This window comes from Coffea arabica, chromosome 1c (genome assembly GCF_036785885.1).
Source record: "Coffea arabica cultivar ET-39 chromosome 1c, Coffea Arabica ET-39 HiFi, whole genome shotgun sequence".
Classification (NCBI taxonomy): Eukaryota; Viridiplantae; Streptophyta; class Magnoliopsida; order Gentianales; family Rubiaceae; genus Coffea; species Coffea arabica.
The window spans coordinates 42376111-42396956 of record NC_092310.1 but is presented as its reverse complement, the minus strand read 5'-3'; the positions used below and the strand labels follow the sequence as shown (position 1 = coordinate 42396956).

The 20846-nt window shown below is 36.9% G+C and overlaps 1 protein-coding gene and 1 non-coding gene across 2 annotated transcripts; one reads left to right on the top strand and one right to left on the bottom strand.

The window, feature by feature from the left end:
* Positions 1-2957: 2957 nt before the first annotated feature.
* LOC113739791 (uncharacterized) lies at positions 2958-16966 on the bottom strand. Its single transcript, XM_027267133.1, has 2 exons — positions 15086-16966; positions 2958-3107 (listed from the first exon to the last, which is right to left on the bottom strand). Exons 1-2 carry the CDS (start codon positions 16964-16966, stop codon positions 2958-2960), a joined length of 2031 nt encoding a protein of 676 aa, XP_027122934.1.
* Positions 16473-16579, top strand: LOC113743774 (small nucleolar RNA R71). The gene has a single exon (XR_003461198.1). It is a non-coding gene; the product is annotated as a small nucleolar RNA R71 (small nucleolar RNA).
* Positions 16967-20846: the final 3880 nt, after the last annotated feature.

Below are 20846 nucleotides of genomic sequence, written 5' to 3'. Positions count from 1 at the left end.
ATACTGATGCCATTATTTCTTAAAACACATCTCCAGATTGATATGGGCGATAGACAAGATTGGTTTGCTAGGTGAAAACCCGCAAGGGCACCTAAAAAAAAAAAAAAAAAAAAGAGAAAAAAAACAAAAAGAAAAGGAAAAAGAAACCCAGGAAAAGGAAATAATGGGCGGGGGCAACCTTAGTGAAAACCCGAAAGGGCGCTGAGGTAGGGTTTTATAAGGAAAAGTGAGTTTGGATTTGAAGAGCTGGTGACTTAGTTCATTGGAATTTCTCCTTACATTGTGGTTCTGTTGTCAAGTATTGGAACTCCGAAGAGATGATGTCCAAAGGGTCAAGTGTAGCACTTTGTTCGAAAGCCAAAGTTTTTGACTTATCAGACACGAAATTTGAGTATACAGGCTTACTTATTTGAAATGATTTTTTGTGCAATAAAAGTAGAGGATTGTGTTTATATTGTTAAGATCTTTCATCATTATGTGCAACTAGAATGTTTTTCATGTGTTGCATGGTCGCATTTGTCTCTTTTGTTCTATCAAATGGCAATCCCTATGATTTATCGAAGAGAATAGATACTAGATGATACGCGGGTCTGCATATTATGAGAATTTGACATGGTTTGCAGGGCCGGGTTGAAGTGCTCACTTCGTCGAACAAGAAGCCCAAATGCTCATGTTTACACTTTTCTTGAAGAAGAGGTTGATCGAATGATGGCGGTATTATCTATCATTATTTCTTTTCTTGCAGGTCGGACAATCCGATAAGCATCACACTGGGGCAATTTTAGAGGAAGTTGTTTACCATTTGTTTTCTCAAAAGCCTACGAAAGTTTATATGAATAGATCAACTGACCGCTTTTATGTTCCGTTGGGCATGGGTTTTATCCCTCCGACCTCGGCAGGCTTGGGTTTTATCCCACTGACTGCTTTTATTTTTTTTTTTTTTCGTTGGGCATGGGTTTTATCCCTCCGACCTCGGCAGGCTCGGGTTTTATCCCACTGACCGCTTTTTTTTTTTTTTTCTTTTTTTTCGTTGGGCATGGGTTTTATCCCTCCGACCTCGGCAGGCTCGGGTTTTATCCCACTGACCGCTTTTATGTTTCGTTGGGCATGGGTTTTATCCCTCCGACCTCGGCAGGCTCGGGTTTTATCCCACTGACCGCTTTTATTTTTTTTTTCTTTTTTTTCGTTGGGCATGGGTTTTATCCCTCCGACCTCGGCAGGCTCGGGTTTTATCCCACTGACCGCTTTTATGTTTCGTTGGGCATGGGTTTTATCCCTCCGACCTCGGCAGGCTCGGGTTTTATCCCACTGACCGCTTTTATTTTTTTTTCGTTGGGCATGGGTTTTATCCCTCCGATCTCGGCAGGCTTGGGTTTTATCCCACTGACCGCTTTTATGTTTCGTTGGGCATGGGTTTTATCCCTCCGACCTCGGCAGGCTCGGGTTTTATCCCACTGACCGCTTTTATTTTTTCGTTGGGCATGGGTTTTATCCCTCCGACCTCGGCAGGCTTGGGTTTTATCCCACTGACCGCTTTTATGTTTCGTTGGGCATGGGTTTTATCCCTCCGACCTCGGCAGGCTCGGATTTTATCCCACTGACCGCTTTTATGTTCCGTTGGGCATGGGTTTTATCCCTCCGACCTCGGCATGCTTGGGTTTTATCCCACTGACCGCTTTTATGTTCCGTTGGGCATGGGTTTTATCCCTCCGACCTCGGCAGGCTCGGGTTTTATCCCACTGACCGCTTTTTTTGACCATCTGCTTGATCATTGGATTGATAGTTAGTCTGTCAGTCATTTTGTATTTCATGTTTAGAAGTTCTGAGAGTTTGACTTCTTCTACTTTGCAAAGATCAAATATAGTCAATGCACTTGCATCCGAACTACGTTTGACCTGATTCCCGTTATGGGATACGTAGGCAACTCTACATGAGTTCGGTCATATTTTCTACAATGTTATTACATCATTTTGTCCAATAATTTCAGCCGAGTGTTGACTTGTTTGTTTTATTTTCAGAAGCAGATAGAAGAGACAGGTAAGTATTTGGTGTCTACTTCTTTGTCTCAAGTTTTTTCAAAACTCAGACAAAGAGGGGCAAACTGTAGACACCAAATTTTTGGTGTAATTTCATGTTTTTTTTTATTATTTTTTAGTTTTTATTTTTAGTTTTTTATTTGTATAGTGTTAGTTTTATTCGCTTTTTAGTTTTTAGTTTCTAGTTTTGTTTTTATTTTTAAGTTTTTATCATGGAATTTCTTGAAAAAGGAAAAAAAGAAAAAGAAAAGCATTCAAAAAATATGATTTAGTCTTTTAAATTCAATGTTTTCTTGAAACTAAAAAAAAGAAAAATGAAAAATGCAAGAAAAGATTGAAAATGGCAATTTTGTTGTTTTAGTTTGTTTATTTTGATGTAAAATTGTTATATTTTATTACTGAGCTTTTATTATCATTTTGTTACATTACCTAAAAAAAAAAAAAAAAAAAAAAAACGGTGCTAGTCACGGCAAGCTGCAATTTTTGCAGCTTGCAAAGGAGGACCTGTGCAGCCCTTAGCTGCAAATATGATGGAATGTTTGAGGGTTTAGGGTTGTGGTTTCTGGATATAAAAGGGAAGAGAAAACAGGCAGCCGCAAGGAAGGGATTGGAGGGGAACGAAAAAGAAAAGGGCGAGAGAAGGAGGTAACAACGGCTAAGGTTGGTAAGAAACTAGAAACCAGGAGTGAGAGGGAGAGTTCGTGGGGACGGAAAACACAACAGAGGATTTTTCTGGACAACGGAGGAGAGGAGCAAAAAGAGGGAGACAACGGCAGGAGTTCTTGGGGGGTTGAACGGCTGTGAGAAGAGTGGCTAGGAGAGAAAGAGCAAGAGAGGAGGATTTGGAGAACCAAGGGAGAACTAGAGAGAGGTGGCGCAGCAAGGAGGAGGAGCCCCAACGTCATCATCATCTTCGATTCATCAAGCAATACGAGTACTGCGGACCTGAAGAAGAACGTTGACAGCCGAGGAAGATAAAGCTTTTAGGCTGCGCAAGGACGCCCAGTTCATCAGCCCAGATCCTGTTCTTTCCTCTGGAAAGGGATAAAGGTAACGCCTTTCATTTGTCTTCTGCCCATAGCTTGTAAAATCATGCCAGAAAGGTTGAAATTTTGCTGCGATGCTAGATTTTGTTTTGCTGCGAGTTTGGTTTTTCTTTTTCTGCACTTCTGTGATTGGCAACCCGGTCAGGTTATCTGGCTTTGGGGCAATGTTATGAGAGTCATGTGATTATGAACGGACTGTTGTGAAGCTTGTCTGAATTTTCTCTTTTCTTCTTACGCATGAGTAGATTGGGTTTGGACTGAAATAATTGTAGAAACAGATTTTTTCTGGGTTCAAAATTGTAGTGGGCGTTGATGCTTTCTTTGCTCTTTTTCTTTTGTTTCTTCACTACTGAGATTGATGTTTGGTAGATGAATGGGGAGTCCAATGCAATGTTTCTGCCTTTAATTTACGTGAACCCATAGCTGCAGAAAGTTTCCGCAACAAAGAACAAAAGGAATTGCATTTCCTGTTCCGTTTTCTTTTCCATAGCTGCACATCAAGTCTTTCCACTTAAGTTGCATGTTTAATCTGTTTTGGGGGAATGGAAATAGGAGGTTAGGTGTTGAGTTTGCATGTTTAGGGTCTAAAATACTAGAACCATGATCGAACACCTTGTTGAAAAGCAAACAAACAGGCTGCCGAAACCATTTCTGCACTTACGTTCAGATTTCTGGTATGATATCTTCCCAAATTTTTGGTCTTTGGTTTGTGATTATCATGAAGTTTTGTTGCTTAGTTCTGAGGTTGTGATGTTGAGATGAAGAATGTTTAATCAAAGCATTGTATTTGGGCCAAAAATCTGGTTTGCATGATAAGCTGTGGCTGGAAAAGAAAATTGCAGCTGACTTTGATGCCAAAAGTCTTCATGATTTATCGAAGCTTGTTGTTGCAGAAACTCTCTTCACATCTTGCATAAAGGCCTCATTAGAATAGGTTGAGTTTTGTGAATAAATTGCTGTGCTAACAACAAAAGTGAATATCGTTGATCTTACTTGCTTTTTCCAGATTTGCATGCTCCTTGGTGAATAATTTTCTCAGCACTTTCATGATCTCTTGCTAGTTGTAGCATGTTTAAATGTTGAACATTTGTTTGTTTAGTTTAGAGTTCGGATGTTAGGGTATGAAAGTTTGAGTTTGCATGTTGGGAGTTTAAAACATTCGAATCCTATTCGGGTATTTGCTGGAAAGTGAACAATCCAGTTACTGAATGTTTGCTGTTTTGTTTAGTTTCTTTCCCAGCATTTAAATGATTTTCTTTCTATGTTTGGCATTGTTAGATATTGAATTTGTGTTGCATGTTGCTAAGATAAGGTTTCTAGATGTTTTGATTGAACGGTTTTGATCAAGTTTGGGTGTTAAAGCTGATATCGGCATGTGAAAATGCAAGTTACGTTGATCTTCTTGATTGCAGAAATGTTTTCTTGTTGCAGGCCATTTCACGTTGATTTGCATGAGTTTGCATGGAAAGCTTTCAGAAAATTGCATTTTTTGACCCCCAAGTTCCCTTTTGTCTTGCTATGGCCCAATTAGTTGAATAATTTAATCAATTTTATCATTCTAGAATCTTAATTGCTTTTGGTTTGCTTTGACATGATTTTGGGTAAGGCGTTTAGTGAGTTTTAGGATGCATTTTGAGGTTCAATAAGTTCTAATAGAATTTTTAGCTTGGATTTGTGTTCTAAACACATTTTTGGCATTTGATTTTTATGGGTCTCATCTTAATTCATCAATTTTGGTATTTTATTTTACTCTCTTTTAGAAATTTTCATGTCCTTCTAATTAAGTCCCTCTTGCATTAATTGCTTTGTACATAGTTGGTTTGTCTATGTAAATACTTTAATTGACTCAATTTAGTGTTTAACTTTCATTTTTCATATTTAATTTTTGTTTCATGTGATTATTTGATAATTTAAGTGGTACCTTGACCTTTTTATTATTTTGGAGGGTAAGTTAGTAATTTCACTACGTTAGGGCGTCGCTTCAAGGGAGGTACACTCTATCCTTCATTTGCACTACATTTGACCTTACGTGCTCCTACGTGTTATGTGAATATGCATGCCTACTCCGCTTTCCTTACCTCCTTGCGTGCATTTAGTTGCTTTTACTTTTATTTAAGCTTTATGGGGTATGTGTACACCTCTTGGCTTGTAATAGATAGGGTTTTGGCGAGCAATTTGGTCCATTCTCCCTCTTCCCCCTTTTGTTTTAGTTAGTGAATGTAATAGGTTCATTAGCTTGGTTGCATGCCCATGTGCTACGTGTTACTTGCTTTATTAGGGCCTTGCATCTAGTCGAGCATGCTAAGTGTTACATGCTACGTGTTTATGAATTTTGATATGCCTACTCGCTTTCCATAGCCTTGAATGAATGTGATGGATGAATGCACGTCACCACGCTAGTCTAACGCTAGTTGTGGCCCTTGTACGCCACCACACTAGTCCAACGCTAGCTGTGGTTCATTGTTCCGTTCCACTAGTCCAACGCTAGTAGGAACTCATAGAGGGCTAGTCCAACGCTAGACCCAATAGGTCCATTTCCTTTTCATTAGTGCATTATTTGCATGTTCACTACATATCATGTAATTTTCCTTAGTTTTATCATTTGGCATGCTCCTTTAAACCTTTCCCCTTCACTTTAGGTCTTGCATTTCATGCTAGTTAGGGTACATTTGCTTGAGTGTCCCCTCCGATAAGGGAAACGAGCGAGTGTGGCTACTCGATAGCCTTAGCACGCTAGTTTCGCCTTCTAATCAAAGGGAAAATAGAAGTCGAAAAGTTAGGAGTCAACCCCCGTACCCGACTTGTTGCATTCCCCTAGGGTCATACTTTCATTTTTATCACATCCATACACTTTTTTAACCACAATTTTGCACATTTCTCAAACCATACTTTCTCACTACATTTTCCTATCACGTGCTCATTTCCACCTCACAAATGAAATTCCACTTTACCTTATATATCTATTATTCTATTTTTCACACATTTGCACACAAAAAACACTTGAATTTTATACAATTTCACACATGCACCTTTTTATACATTCGCACACTTGCACTTACATTTCTTGCATCTTTCATACACTTTCACACTTGCACACTTGAATTTGAACTCTCATTTGCATTAATCGACCTCTATGAGGTTTTCCTTTGTTGGCCGCCACAATTCATGTGGTTTGGGACCAAAAACCTTACAAGAGACATTTTAGAATTTAGGTTTGCATTTTGTCCTTCTTTTTGCATTCATGTAGTGCATCCAAATGTAATAAATTCTTTGGTTAAAACAAGAAAAATTTTGATTAAATCATGCAACTAGCCTTGGCTAGGTCAAAGGGGTGCCTTGGTTTTTATCCTTGCCTTCCCCTTTGTCAAATGTGACTCCCGAACCTTTTTCATTGGTTTACGTAGATTATGAGTCGTTTAAAAAGGGTTTCTCACTACTTTTTCTTATTTTTCCTAAAAATCCATTTTAGGTGACTTGGTACACCTTAACTCATTACCAAGTGGCGACTCCCATTTTTTCAAAAACCCTTTTTAAACTATAATTTTGGGTCAAATCGTCGCATTCTCAAACCCCCATTTAGGCCCATTCATTTTCTTTTAAATCACGATTCATTTTCCAATCATCACAAAATCCATTTTTCAAACCATTTATTTATTTCATCAAAAAATGGGGCGCGACTGGCCTCACGAGCGTTTTGCTCACCCCGTAGATTTGTTTTCCTTAACAGGATTGGACATGGAATGAACTTGGAGAAACCCCTTTTGATGCACTTCTGGCTTAGGGTTTCTAATGTAATTTGGGCTAGACCTCTTATTAGTTGTACTCTTGGGAACTAAATGTATGATTTGGATAATTGATGTACCCAGATGTGGTATATTTTGGGTATTGATGTAACTTTTGGGAATTTCATGTAAGGGTTGGATAAATGTTATATATATTGTTAAGTTTGAAAGTTTTTCGCACTTTCTTATTTATCCAGTGCTGTTGAATAGTTTTGCATTAAGTTTGAACGGAAATTGCTTAAGTCCTGGCGAGAGTTGGGCAGGCGTCCTGCGGACACCCTCTGGTTCGCCTTAGAGAGAAGTAGGGGCGTCACAGTTGGTATCAGAGCTTATACTTTAGATCTCTGTAGTGTATCCTAGGTTTAAAAGTTTTGGATGCCGGACTGTGGAACTGGTTAGGAAGTTAAGTGACAGCTTGTGAAAAAGAAAATTTGAACCTAGGTTTGAATTAGTGGATGACAAGGAGTCTTGATCTTGTGTGATACATGTGGGATAGTACGAAATGATCAGATCTAATTTATTGAATATATCTGGACCTACATGAGCTTTTACTTTTAAGGGTAAGCTATGGGAGGTAAGGGTGATATTAAACAATTTCGGGATGCCTTCCGGTGGTCCATTATCGAGAAAGATCTAAAGGAGCATTGGAGAGATAATCCAATTCACAAAATTAGGACTTTATGTGATTTTCAAAGGATTTGCTCGCGCCCAAATAATGGGGTGTTAATAGTGGTCGATCATTAAAAGTGGCTATCCGAGGAAATTAGGGTGATTCGAGGGGATAATCGAAAACTTAGGGTAATTGCGGATGCCTAGACTACTAGAATTCCTGAAGTGGAAATTGAGATACTTAAGGAGCGAGGAAGACAAAGGCTCCTTGTGAGAAAATTGAAAAAACTAAGACCCGACTTGTTAGGGTAGTGGCCGAAATTAAAGATAGGATGGATAAGTCGATGGCTGGATATGTTACCTTGGTTGAACAAGTTGAGAATGACAAGATATTCGATAAGGGACATGAGATCTAAAACTCCTAGTGCTGGAAATGAAAATGATCCTACGGAGGTAATGAAGATTTTTGGCTCCGCCAATCACTAAATTAGTGATTTAAACTATTTTAATCGTTTTGCCAAAGATAGACGGGGTGGCACTCGCTTAAAGACCATTGCATTTTGTATCTTGTTTTACTATGTTTCCTATCTTTTGAGGCAATTAAACGTTACTCATGACATGCTTGACTTTACTGCTTTATGATTTCAAATCCATAATTGGGTTGTACACATTTACGATTATTTCAGTGTCTTCCCTTTTATTCTTGTATTTGTTTGGCGTGATAAAGGTATCACTTTTCAAACTCCGTTTATGTACACTCACTTTCTGTGATGCCTTTAAACATGTTAAATTCATGAACGGCTGAAGAAGTGAAAAGGGACCGAGGGCGAGGGGTTAAGTAACCCCAAGCTCAAGGGGACGATTAGGGAACGACCGCTGGACTGAATCAAAACCTAGAAATGAAGAAAAATAATCACGTAGCTACCGTTATTGACCATACGATTGATGTCCTAGAGCGATTGGTTGAGTACCAAAGCTCTAGACTAATTAGCCAACCTAAGAATCAAGAAATGTGTGAAAATGGAATGATTCTTGAAGTTCTCCTATCTAGGCTTTACGGAGAACCTAACTTCGAAATAGTAAGGTTGATTTGAAAAGATATAATAAGGCACTAGTAAGAGCAAGAGGTTATGATTTCTTCTCGAACAACTTTGTAAATAAGTATTGGAAAGTGAACTAAGACATAGAACATTCATATTGAGGAACAAGGCCCCGTATCTTGTTGTGTTTGTAAATGATGATAGTAATCTCGTGGAAACCTAAGAACTTGCCCGTATTAAGCAGAGAATAGTTAAGATTTATAAGTTGGAGTAACCTATAAGTCAAATAATGAAAGAGTGACATGGCCAGAGATTCCATTATGAATAACTATTTATTTTGATCCTTTGATCTACTTGGCAGGCTAGCATTTGACTTAAGCCAACTAGTAAGATGATAATCTTGGAAGAAATGCGTAAGGAAATGGATATTCTTCGAAATGAGGTAGGATTTCAAAGAAAATTAGCTGACTACTGGGAAGAATGGTGGAAACAAGAATATGCAGAGAAAACTGAGTTGCTATACCGGAATGTAAAACTAGAGAAGAAACACAAAGAAAATTCTCAAACTAGTCAGGCCGTCACTTCCCATGTAACTTGTGGATACTGTGACAAGATTAACCATACGGAAACCGGGTGCTGGAGAAAGTAAGGAAAATGTTTTAAGTGCGGTAGTGCCGAGCATAAGTTTTCGAATTGCCCTGGTACCCCTAACGAAAAGAGAAAATACTCAACAGCCAGCTAGGTCCACTACAAAGCAATCAAGTGCCAGATGAAAGTAATTAGTACTAATGATTATGAAGGGGGTTCTAGTAGTGGAAGTTTTATGAGTAAGGATGTTTTTGACTACACTCGAGGGATAGGGGTTGTAGTTTACTTTAAACTAAACTAGCACTTTTGGAAATTCAATCTTTTGAAAAAAAGGGGGGGAAAGTCTTTTGTTGTTTTGTATCTTGGCCATTTGGCACATTTTGTTTTAATCCCGTTGTTTCCCTTTCCTTTTTGAAATGGTTTGATAAACCTATCCAATTTGATGTACCTATTATGATCTTTATGACATATGAAACTTTGCTCCACTTTTGATTGGTTTTATGACTTACATATATGTTCAAATCTTGCCCCACACTTTTAGATTTATAATAAGACACGAACGGTGTTAGACGTAGTCGAGATTGTACTTGAGAATATAGACCATCTTGAGGTCTTGGAGGCGACCAGGGATCGTGACCAAATCGAGAACTTGGTGTTGAAGTTGGGATCCAATGTTTGATCGCCAATTTGAGATATTAAAAGTGGTGAGATTTGGGTTAGTGAAAGGAAATATTTGATGGATTGAATGAGACTAACGATTAAGGACCGGATATCATATTTGGAATGGACGCTTGAGGCTATATGTATATAAATTATCGAGACTTGAACGATATGACTATTAAGAACAAATACTCCGTAGCCTCACATAAACGATAATTATAATCAAGGGTCACAAGCAGCGCATAAGGGATTTAAAGTAGAGTTACTACCAACTGGGAATCTTAGGAACTGATGTGCTTAAGACCACTTCCAATTCAAGATGGAAATGCTTGAATTTTCAATTATGCCCTTTGAGTTGACTAATGCACTAGCAGCAATTATTGCCTTAATATATCAAGGTTTTAAATCGTGATTGGATTAATCTGTGATGGCAATTATTGATGATATATTGGTAACTCTAAGGTTTGAAAAAAAATCATGGAAAAACACTTGATGATAGTTTTACAAACCTCAAGAGAGCGCCAACTTTCGTTAAGTCCAATAAATGTGAGTTTGATTGAAAGAAATAGCCTTTCTAAGTCATACCATATTTAAGGAAAGAATTGTTATCGACTCGGCTAAAGTGAAAGCTGTCTAAGAGGAAACGACCGGAAAATCCTACCGAAATTTTAAAGTTCTTAGAATTAGCCAAATATTACCTTTGGTCTATCAAGGACTTTTTAAGTGTGCAAGACGTGACAAGTCATTTGGAATTCTAAATATGAGGAAGAATTTTAAAAATGAAAAATGTTTACCCGATGCACCTGTGTTAGTCTTACCGAGCGGAGGAAATAGTTTTATGATTTATACAGATAGTTCAAAGGATGATTTAGAATGTGTATTAATAATACATGATAAGTTGATTGTATATGCCTCTAGGGAGTTAAATATCACGAGAGAAAGTAGCCAACCCATGATTTAGACTTAGTGGCTATAAAATTTGCATTAAAGAAGTAGAGACATTTCCTATATAAGGTAGGCATGAAGACGATTAAGCTGCCATATGACTTGGAAGTTAAAACGCATATTGGAGATCAAAATTTGATTGTTAATTGGGTGGATACAAAGTATGGGATACGAATTGGAAAATGTAAGTTATTGATTAATCTGCTAAGCCTGACTCTTGAGAGGTGTGATATTTTTCTAAATGTGAATTTCGAGGACGAAATTCCTTTTAAGGAGGGGAGGATGTGAGGATCCAAAAATTTTCTTATTTATCGAATATTACAAGTTTAGTTAAATATTTATTTACTCATTTTCTCTGAATTATTTATTTCGACCATTTAAAATTCATTTATATGGAACAACGCCCTTTTTATATTTTTAAAACATTTTGTTGGAAAATTCACTTTTCAAAAATTCGTTTAGTTTGGAACAACAAGTGCACGTCTTTCGAGACTATACTTGAATCAGGAGTGTATTAATATTGGAGAGTTAAGAATGATTAATGGCAGATTAAGAAAGGTTAATTGATGAATTAATACTTGACTCATGTGAGAACTCAAAAAAAATTTGTCTATTTTTAACTCCAAATTCTAGCTCATTTAATTATTTATTTGGCCATTTACTCTGAATATTATTTCCTAACCTCTTGAGACCTAATTACATTGATCTATGACTTACTTATATTTTTAGAGTGCCTCGTTTCAAAATTTAATTTCTGAAGGCTCGTTAAGTGAAAATAGTGAATACACGATTGGAGTAAATAATTGAACCGAGAATACAATGAGGTTGAAAAATTGAAGACATGTATATTAACCCTAAAATAGGTATTTTTATACTTAAGTGTTCAAATGTTAGTTAGTTATATTATCGTTATAAGAATTTCTTAGAGATTTCGCTTTATCGCGCTTAAATTGGAAATACGTGTTCTTACACGCACGATTTAATTGAGGGACTTTAGACCCTTATTTTGGGGCAAGTAAGAGTGAATAATATTTATATGAATATAAGTGCATTAGAGGTTTAATGCACTAGTGAAATAAACTCAAGAGGAATCGAGCACAAAACGCGCGCGTACGCGCACTATTTGCGGTTGACTTTGTGCACCTAATACTTAACCATTAAGCTACCTTCAAGAAGCAAGTTCCATTAGATTTTGCCCTCTCTCTTCTCTCTCCTAACAGCCGAACAAGAAGAAGAAAAACAGCTCAAGAGCAAATTCCTTCATCAAATCTTCATCAAACTTCCTCCAATTCACTTCAAATTTCACCCACACTTAGTTTAACACTTGGAGATTGCATCGAGCTAAGAAAAGGAACTACAATCCACGGGTTTTCTTGAGCTAAGGAGAGCCGAAATTTCTGTCTTGAACATCAAAGCAAGTAAGTGATGATCAAACCTTGGAAACTTGATTTATGGAAGTAGTAGTGCACCTTTAAGTTCATGCATGCATATGGGTAGCTTGTTTATGTTGAAAAATTGTTGTGTGGGCTCTATGAACTCCCACTTTGATTGGAAGGACTGATTTGGTGATTGATGATGAAATTAATGTTGGTTTAGTGGAATAATGTTGGGTTGTTGATAGAAACTCAAGGATGGTGCAATGAACAAAAGTGACCATTTTACCCCTGCCATGTTCGTGACCTTTGGTGCGAATTTTTGAGATTCTAATGGCTTGATTATAATGTACATATGTTATATGGATGGTGTAGAAAGTTTCATTGAAAAATAACATGATTTGATTGGTCAAACGTGTTGATTTCCAAAGTTTGGCAGAACTGGAAAAATTTTCCCGGATTGCCCAGGCAGTCATCTTGTTGCGGTCATAACTCTTTACTCCGATGTCAAATTCGAGTGCCGTTTATCACATTGGAAAATAGACATTCCCAGATTTCTATTGGTATAAAATGCACGTTCTAGTTCCACTTGTGTGAGCCAAACCATTCGTTTGAAAATTTCTATCATGTTTCATTGGTTCACTACAGGGCAGAACATGAACTACAACTTGATGCTCAAATGTGGGCTAGTTATGAATGGATTTTAGAAATGATTTCTTCTAAGAACTTGTAGTTTTATGAATGTGTTTTCCAACGCCACCAACCACGCTCAATTCCAAGTTGAATTGAGTGAGTTGTGGCCAAAATTTAAATCTGACTTAGTGATGGAATTCTTCATTTTGGACTGATCCTTAACTAATCTTGGTTTGGAACTTGTTATTTGAAAGTTTTGATGTAAATCACCTACCAAACACATCTTGGATGATTATTAGATCTTTTCTACTCCAATGAACTATATTTTAGGAATTTTCCTTGACCAAATGCTTGAAAACGGAAAAACGGAAGTCCAAGGCAGATTAGCCTTGGAACTCCTTGGAACTTTAGTGGTTTCGTTAACCAACCTTCTATGCGTATTTTTCTATGAAATTTTACATAGAAATGGTCCTTGTATGGTAGTATCATGCTGCCAATTTTGGTGGCATTTCGAGTCCGTTTCGCTGCTCAACTAAACTTACAAAATTTTTTATTTGAGTTTGGAAAACCCTTGATTAACAAGGAAATTTTAGTAATTTTGAGCTACCATATCTTGGTGCTCAAAACTCCGAATCTTGTTTTGTTTGTTTTGTTTTAAACTTGGATGACAACTATAATAGAGTACCAAATTTCAAAAGCTAGTTCAAATTGAGTGAATTTTGTCGAATTTTCAAAGTTGGCCAAAAACCAACCTAAACCTGTTTTCTATGCCCAAAACAGCAACTTTGAGCTAAATTTTGGATACTTTCTGTTTGGAATCATGAAAAAGTGTATTCTAGGAATTTTTATTACTTTGGAAGAGGATTCCAACAGCACCAAGTTTTCCAATTTTGAACTTGTAAAGAATGAGATATGATTTTTCAAAGATCTCGTATCAAAACTGAAATTTCCGAATCTTAAGGAAATGGAGTTTTTCGAATTCTCCTTATTCCTTCGATATTACTTGAACGTTTGATACTTGATTTCAAAGATGAAAACTCGATTGCTCTTGTGTTTTAAAACCGCATCTATGAGTCTCGATTTACAAATAATTGTGGTTCATTTTCATGAGATTTCCTTAGGTTGTACACTAGTGCAATCTTCTTCGATAATTGGGGTTTATAAATGATCGTTCACTATTAATTATTCAGGCTCACACGAGCACCTTCAAGAGGATCATACGGTATACGCTTGAACTTCAAGTAGTATTTCTCCTTGGTTGACTTGGTGAATGCCAAGTATATGTAAACTTGTTACATGCTTAACTGCTATTAATAATTGGAGATTTTGAAAATGGAGTCGAGTGTGTACTTTACCACACTCGCTCTCATTAAAAATGAAGTTTAAGGATTGAAATGCATTGAATGAAATGAATGATTGAAATGCATTGAATAAATAAATGAAATGAAATGGTATACTATGGCTGCATACGTCGTTGGAGTGAATCTTCTCGACTTATAAATGCTAAATGGGGGTCGCCCAAACTCACAGGCAGACCTTGGACTCGAGCTGGCATGGGATTGGTCGGGAACCTTGGCTAGTCATGAGAATCAAATGATAAGCTTGATCTATTAGAGAGATCTTACTTGGCATACTCGTTGAAGTATCGCCTTATAAATGACGTTCGGGTCCGGTGGGGGTATGTACGGTGGACGGATGGAAGTAAGTGATGATCTACGGATTGAAAATACCAACCCAGTTGACAGAGTATCATCATGGGAAAGTATACTAATGGCCCTGACAAAGCAAGTGAAACTTAGCTCCTGAGAGTTACCATATTCTTGAATTGTTTCTGTTTACATTTTATTGGAATTGTCAATTACTTGTACTTATCCATTGACCTGTTATTTGGATTTGTTACTTATACTATGTGCTTGCATGTGTGTTCTTGGCCTCACGAGCGTTTTGCTCACCCCGTAGATTTGTTTTCCAACAGGATTGGATATGGAATGAATTTGGAGAAACCCCTTTTGATGCACTTCTGGCTTAGGATTTCTAATGTAATTTGGGCTAGACCTCTTATTGGTTGTACTCTTGGGAACTTAATGTATGATTTGGATAATTGATGTACCCAAATGTGGTATATTTTGGGTATTGATGTAACTTTTGAAAATTCATGTTAGGGTTGGATAAATGTTATATATATTGTTAAGTTTGGAAGTTTTCCGCCCTTTCTTATTTATCCAGTGTTATCGAATAGTTTTACATCAAGTTTGAATGGAAATTGCTTGAATCCGAGCGAGAACTGGGCAGGCGTCCCGCGGATACCCTCTGATTCGCCTTAGGGAGAAGTGGGGGCATCACAATAATGAATTTCTGCACTTTAATAAGCACATTCTCCAATATGCCCATTGGATGTCTAATAGACCTATCAGCCAATTGCAAGAAAATGTTAGCATGTTTTAATTCTTTCAACCCCAATTGCCTAGCCACAGTTAAAGGAATCAATGAAACATTTGCACCAAAATCACAAAATACTTTAGAGAATTCTACATTACTAATAGTGCAAGGAACTGTGAAACTTCCTGGATCTTTCAACTTTGGTGGCAATTTATTTTGTATAATAGCAGTACATTCTTCCATTAATGCAATTGTCTCACCATCTACTAACTTCCTTTTCTTAGTCATTATCTCCTTGAGAAATTTTGCGTATGAAGGAACCTGCAAAATAGCATCAACAAAAGGAATATTAATATGTAATTGTTTGAAAATGTTGACAAACTTTTCAAATTCTTTGTCATTTTTTGAAGGCTTCAATCTTTGAGGGAATGGCACCGGTGGAGGAATTGGTGTTGTATCTCCCATTTGTAGTTCATTTTCCTCCATCGTTTCTTTCCTTTTGATTTTCTTGCCGTCCTCTACTAACTCACTCAACTGCTTGTTCTCTCTTCTTTCACATTCTCTCTCATGTTCAACTACAGGTAGCTCACCTACTTCCTTATCACTACGGAGGGTTATAGCCTTCACATGCTCCTTTGGGTCCACCTCAGTCTTGCTAGGTAAATCCCATTGGTTGCGATTGTTAACCACATTTGTTATTTGCCCTAATTGGTTCTCAACATTTCTGTACATATTAGTGAGTTGATCCATCCGTCCCTCAATTCTTTCAAACCGTTGAGTAGTGGCACTGACTAACTTTTCAATTTTATCATTTGATACATTTGCTAGCTTTTCAATTGCCAATTTCCAAGTTGGTTTGGACTCCGGAAGTGGTTGTTTCGGTTGAAAATCCGGTGGATTAACTGGTCTTTGTTGGTTCCCTTGATCCTTCCATCCGAAATTCGGGTGATTACGCCACCCTGGATTGTAGGTATTAGAGTATGGATTATTTTGGGGTGGACGGTTGTAATTGTTGAGATATTGAACCTGTCCACTGCTAGAACACATAGAATCATCATGATCATCGTCGCAAGTAGTACAACATGCAACAACTACTCCTCGATTAGAGGTAGAACCAACGTACCTATTAAGCATCTTAACCACATTATCCATTTTTGCACTTAACATATTCAAGGTATCTACTTCTAACATACCAGCGGTTCTCCTTGTATTATCTCGTTCATTTGCCCATTGGTAGTTGTTAGCAGCCATCTCTTCAATCAATTGTTGAGCTTCATCGACTGTCTTTCTCATCAATGCTCCTCCCGCTGCTGCATCTACATGCGTCTTTGTTGGATATGTGAGACCATTGTAGAATGTTTGGACTACTAGCCAATCTGGTAAACCATGATGAGGACATCTTCGTTGCAATTCCCGATAGCGCTCCCAAACTTCATACAATGTCTCTTCTTCCTGTTGAGAGAAACTAGTTATATCCATTCTAAACTTAGCAGTTTTTCCAGGTGCAAAGAATTTATTTAAAAAAGGCTTAGCTAATTCAGCCCAAATAGTAAAAGTATTTGGAGAATAAAATTGTAACCAAATCTTGGCCTTGTCCCTTAACGAAAATGGAAACAATCGAAATTTAATTGCATCATCACTAACACCATTAAACTTAATTGTATCACAGATTTCAAAAAATGTTGACAAGTGAGAATCTAGGTCTTCGGTAGCATTACCTCCATATTGAGATTGTTGTACCATTTGAATCAGTGATGGTCTAATTTCAAATTTATTAGCATTTACCGTTGGCCTTGCAATGCTAGTTTGAGAACCTTGTGTTCCCGGTAAAACAAAATCTCGTAGAATAAGCCTATTTGGTTCATTTTCCGCCATTTCTTGCTTAAATGGTAGTTCTATCAAGATTTCTTCTATCGACTGTCAAACCTCTTGTTCCTCTTGATGCGGTGTATTCCTCCTTTGTCTTCGTAATGTCCTCTCAATTTCAGGATCGAAAAGTGCAAGTTCTCGATTTGATCGGTGCATACACTACAAATAAGAACAAGAGAAATTTTATAGTTTTAATTGTTAGAATCAACTATAAACAACTTAAATAAAAATAATGGAAATAGCTAAATTAATATAGATGATTAGGCCTTAATATTGCCGCTCCCCAGCAACGGCGCCAAAAACTTGACGGGATTTTTATATCAATGCAAGTTTAAATCCGATTTTATACCTATTGACTGCAAGTATACAGGCTGAAATCATAATGTAGGGTATGTATCGGGTTGATCCCACGAGGAGCAAATTAAACAAGTAGTAGGCCCTTATTTTTCTCTATTATTTAGACTTACAATAAATCTGAGCAAGAAAATTATAATGCTATTGCCTACGATTCTTGTTTAATCAATATTAAAAGCAAATGGAGAAATTTCACTAAAAATTGAATCTAGGGATGTTGATTCCACTTATGGCATGAACAACACAAATAAATGGATTTACCTTTTGTTATTATTCTTGTTTAACCAAAGATTCATTTCCAAATTTACCAAGTTTCATTCTTATGATGAAATGGCCTAGAATAGTTCAGTTTTCCCTATTTTCATGGTGAAATACTACTACTACTCTGTTTTCCTTCATGAAATGCTAAGTAATCCACTTAAGTGTATCCCTATTTTCATGAACATACAACTTAAGCTCTACTCATGTGTTTCCATTGTTACTACCAATTCTCATTGAACAATAACAACTATAACATGCTATTGGTGATCAAGCAATAACAAATAATTACTACATGCACAAATAGACAAATTAATACAAAATATAACAAGTGTAAATCACATTCAATTCATATTATTTAGCCATAAGTTTCATCTACTCCCTAGATAAAGAAGTTTAGCTACTCATGAATGATTTAACAATCAAACTCACAAGTTTATTAATGCAAAACATCATAAAGTACAAGTACAAGAAAGATAAAAGAAAACTTAGCCAATTGATGGTGAAACCCTCCAATTTCTGCTATGTTCTTGTACAAGATGATTACAAGTGAAAGCTCCAAATGCTTCTCAAGAACTCCTAGTTAGAGAGAAAACTAGTTACAAGAAGAAAAAACTAGCTACGTAAGATCTTCTGCTTCTCTCTTTTGTCTTTGCATAAAAGGTGGTAGAAAGACACCTTTTTTTCTTCTTCATGATTCCAACAACTCAGATTTTGTAAAGAAAGTCAAAAGAAATATTGTTTTGACTTTCTTTAACTCATTTTGTCTTCCCTTTTGTTGCAGAAGCATGTGCCACCGAATTCACTCACTCCAAATAGCTGAAAAGTTGTGTGAAAAGTGAGAAAAAACGGCTGTGCCACTTGCTGAAGAGAGAGGCAGATCCGAGCCTCGGATCCGAGTGGTGAAGTTCGATCCGAGCTCGGATCAAGCTGATCCGAGGCCTTTCTCTGATAGATCCGAGCTTAGATCATTTGTCCTCGGATACACTGCTCCAGAAGTACAGACGAGGGCTCGGATCGCCCTTTACTCACACGGATCTGAGATCGGATCCGTGCTAATGAATTTTCAATTTTTTACTTTTTCTCTTTTCTCTTCATGTTTGCTTCTAATTTCTTGTATACTTTATCCTCTAGACGATCCTTACATTTTTTTCATTTCGTGCATGAATTTCATACATCAATATCCTTCATAATTTCACAAAATTAACATATTAATCCATTCATTTATCAAGTTTTGAATACTTAAACAATATTTAAGCAATTATCACCAAAAGAGTTCAAATATGGCTTTAATCTTCTCAAAACATACCAAAAGTTCATGCCAAACTTGTACAAAATGTACATTAAATATTCTCTTATCAATTATAAAAGAAATTTCAAAGTTGGGCATTCTCAAAATAGTCGCAATGTTCATAACTGTTTTCAGTTCCTCAAAAGCTATGTGAGCATGGTGATTCCAATCGAAGCCATTCTTTTTGAGTAACTGAGTTAGAGGTTTATATATGATGCAATAACCTTTTATAAACCTACTATAGTAGCCAGTTAGCCCTAGAAATCCTTTCTGTTCCTTAATTGTTTTAGGAGTTGGCCAAGATAAGGTACACTCAATTTTGGACCGGTCCATACTTATACCTGATTCTAAGATCACATGACCTAAGTACTCAACTAATGTTTGAGCAAAAGAGCATTTAGACCTCTTGCAGTAGAGATGGTTTTCTGCTAATATTCTTAACATAGTTTGGAGGTGCTACATATGCAATTCTAATGTAGGACTGTATACCAAAATATCATCGAAGAAAACCAATACAAATTTTCTCAAATATAGCTGGAATATTTAATTCATTAGAGCTTGGAAAGTGGTTGGAGCATTTGTCAATCCAAATGGCATCACCGAGAATTCAAAGTGTCATGTTCTATCTGAAAAGCAGTTTTATGCACATCAACTGCCTTAACTCTTGGTTGATTATTACCAGCTCTTAGATCTAGCTTTGATAGATATCTAGTTCCATGCAATTCAATCAGTAATTCATCAATGTTAGCAATTGGAAATCTATCCTTCACAGTTAGTTCATTGAGTTTTCTATGATCCACACATAACCTCTATGAAGTATCCTTCTTTTTGACTAGCAACATTGGGGAAGCAAATGGGCTACTACTATGCCTGATAATTCTATTTGTAAGCATTTCAATCACCAGCTTCTCTATTTTAGATTTATGAGAGTGAGAATACCTATAAGGTTTGAGTATGAAGGGCTTTGAACAGGTTTAAGGATGGTCTGATAGTCTAAAGACCTTTCTAGAGGTAATTCTTTTGGAGTATCAAACACCTGAGGAAATTATTGTAATATCATATCAACTGCTTCAGGAATATCTTCCATCTCTACTGTAGTTTTCTTCAATTGTATAGATGCACAACTCTACTGTTTCTCCTGTATAAAGGTTGTGAGATCTTTGCCTCTGACAAGTTCCATCATAAGCTGATTAATGAATCCTTGGAGATGCAACAGTTCTCCTTCATGACTGAGAGCAATACTAAGTTCGTGAAAATCAAAAGTTATACGACTAAAATGACACTTCCAATCCACACCAAGTATAATATCCCAACCTCTAAGTTCCATGATTTTTAAATCAAACTGAAAATGATGGTCCTGGATTAGCCATGACACCTTGGGGAATATTGCTCCGCTGGTCATATTAGTACCATCCGCCATTACTACCTCTAAAAAATTGACCAACCCATAGTGAACAAAGCTACCTAAACTACTTGTATCAACTAGGATTTTAACTGACAAGCCTCTCATATTACCTACTAGCATGATGGATTTCCTTTTTATAGCTCCTAGCATGGCATTCAGTGATGCTTCTGCCAGCTCTCCAACTCTACTTGCATGTTTATCTTGCTCTCCAAGGGTATCCTCAAAGTTCAGCTCCTCATCATCTTTACATTCCAAAGAATTGAGATTTCCTACTTTACATTGATGCCTTATCCCAAAATTTTCACCACATTTGAAACATGGACCATGAGTACACCTAAACTGAATTTCCTCTCTTGATATTTTCTTGAGTTCTTTGGAGTTGCATCATTCTTTTGAAATTTGGATTTATAGCAGGAATCCTATAAGAACCGGTGGGACAGTGACTTCCAGCCTGGTGTTTGAACATCTAAAACTCTACTCAAAGACTATTTTTCCGAAGTTCTTGGAATATTTGGTCTATATCTCCAAGGAATACTCTTGCAACTGAGCTATTTCGAAAGCTTTGGACTGTATTTCAG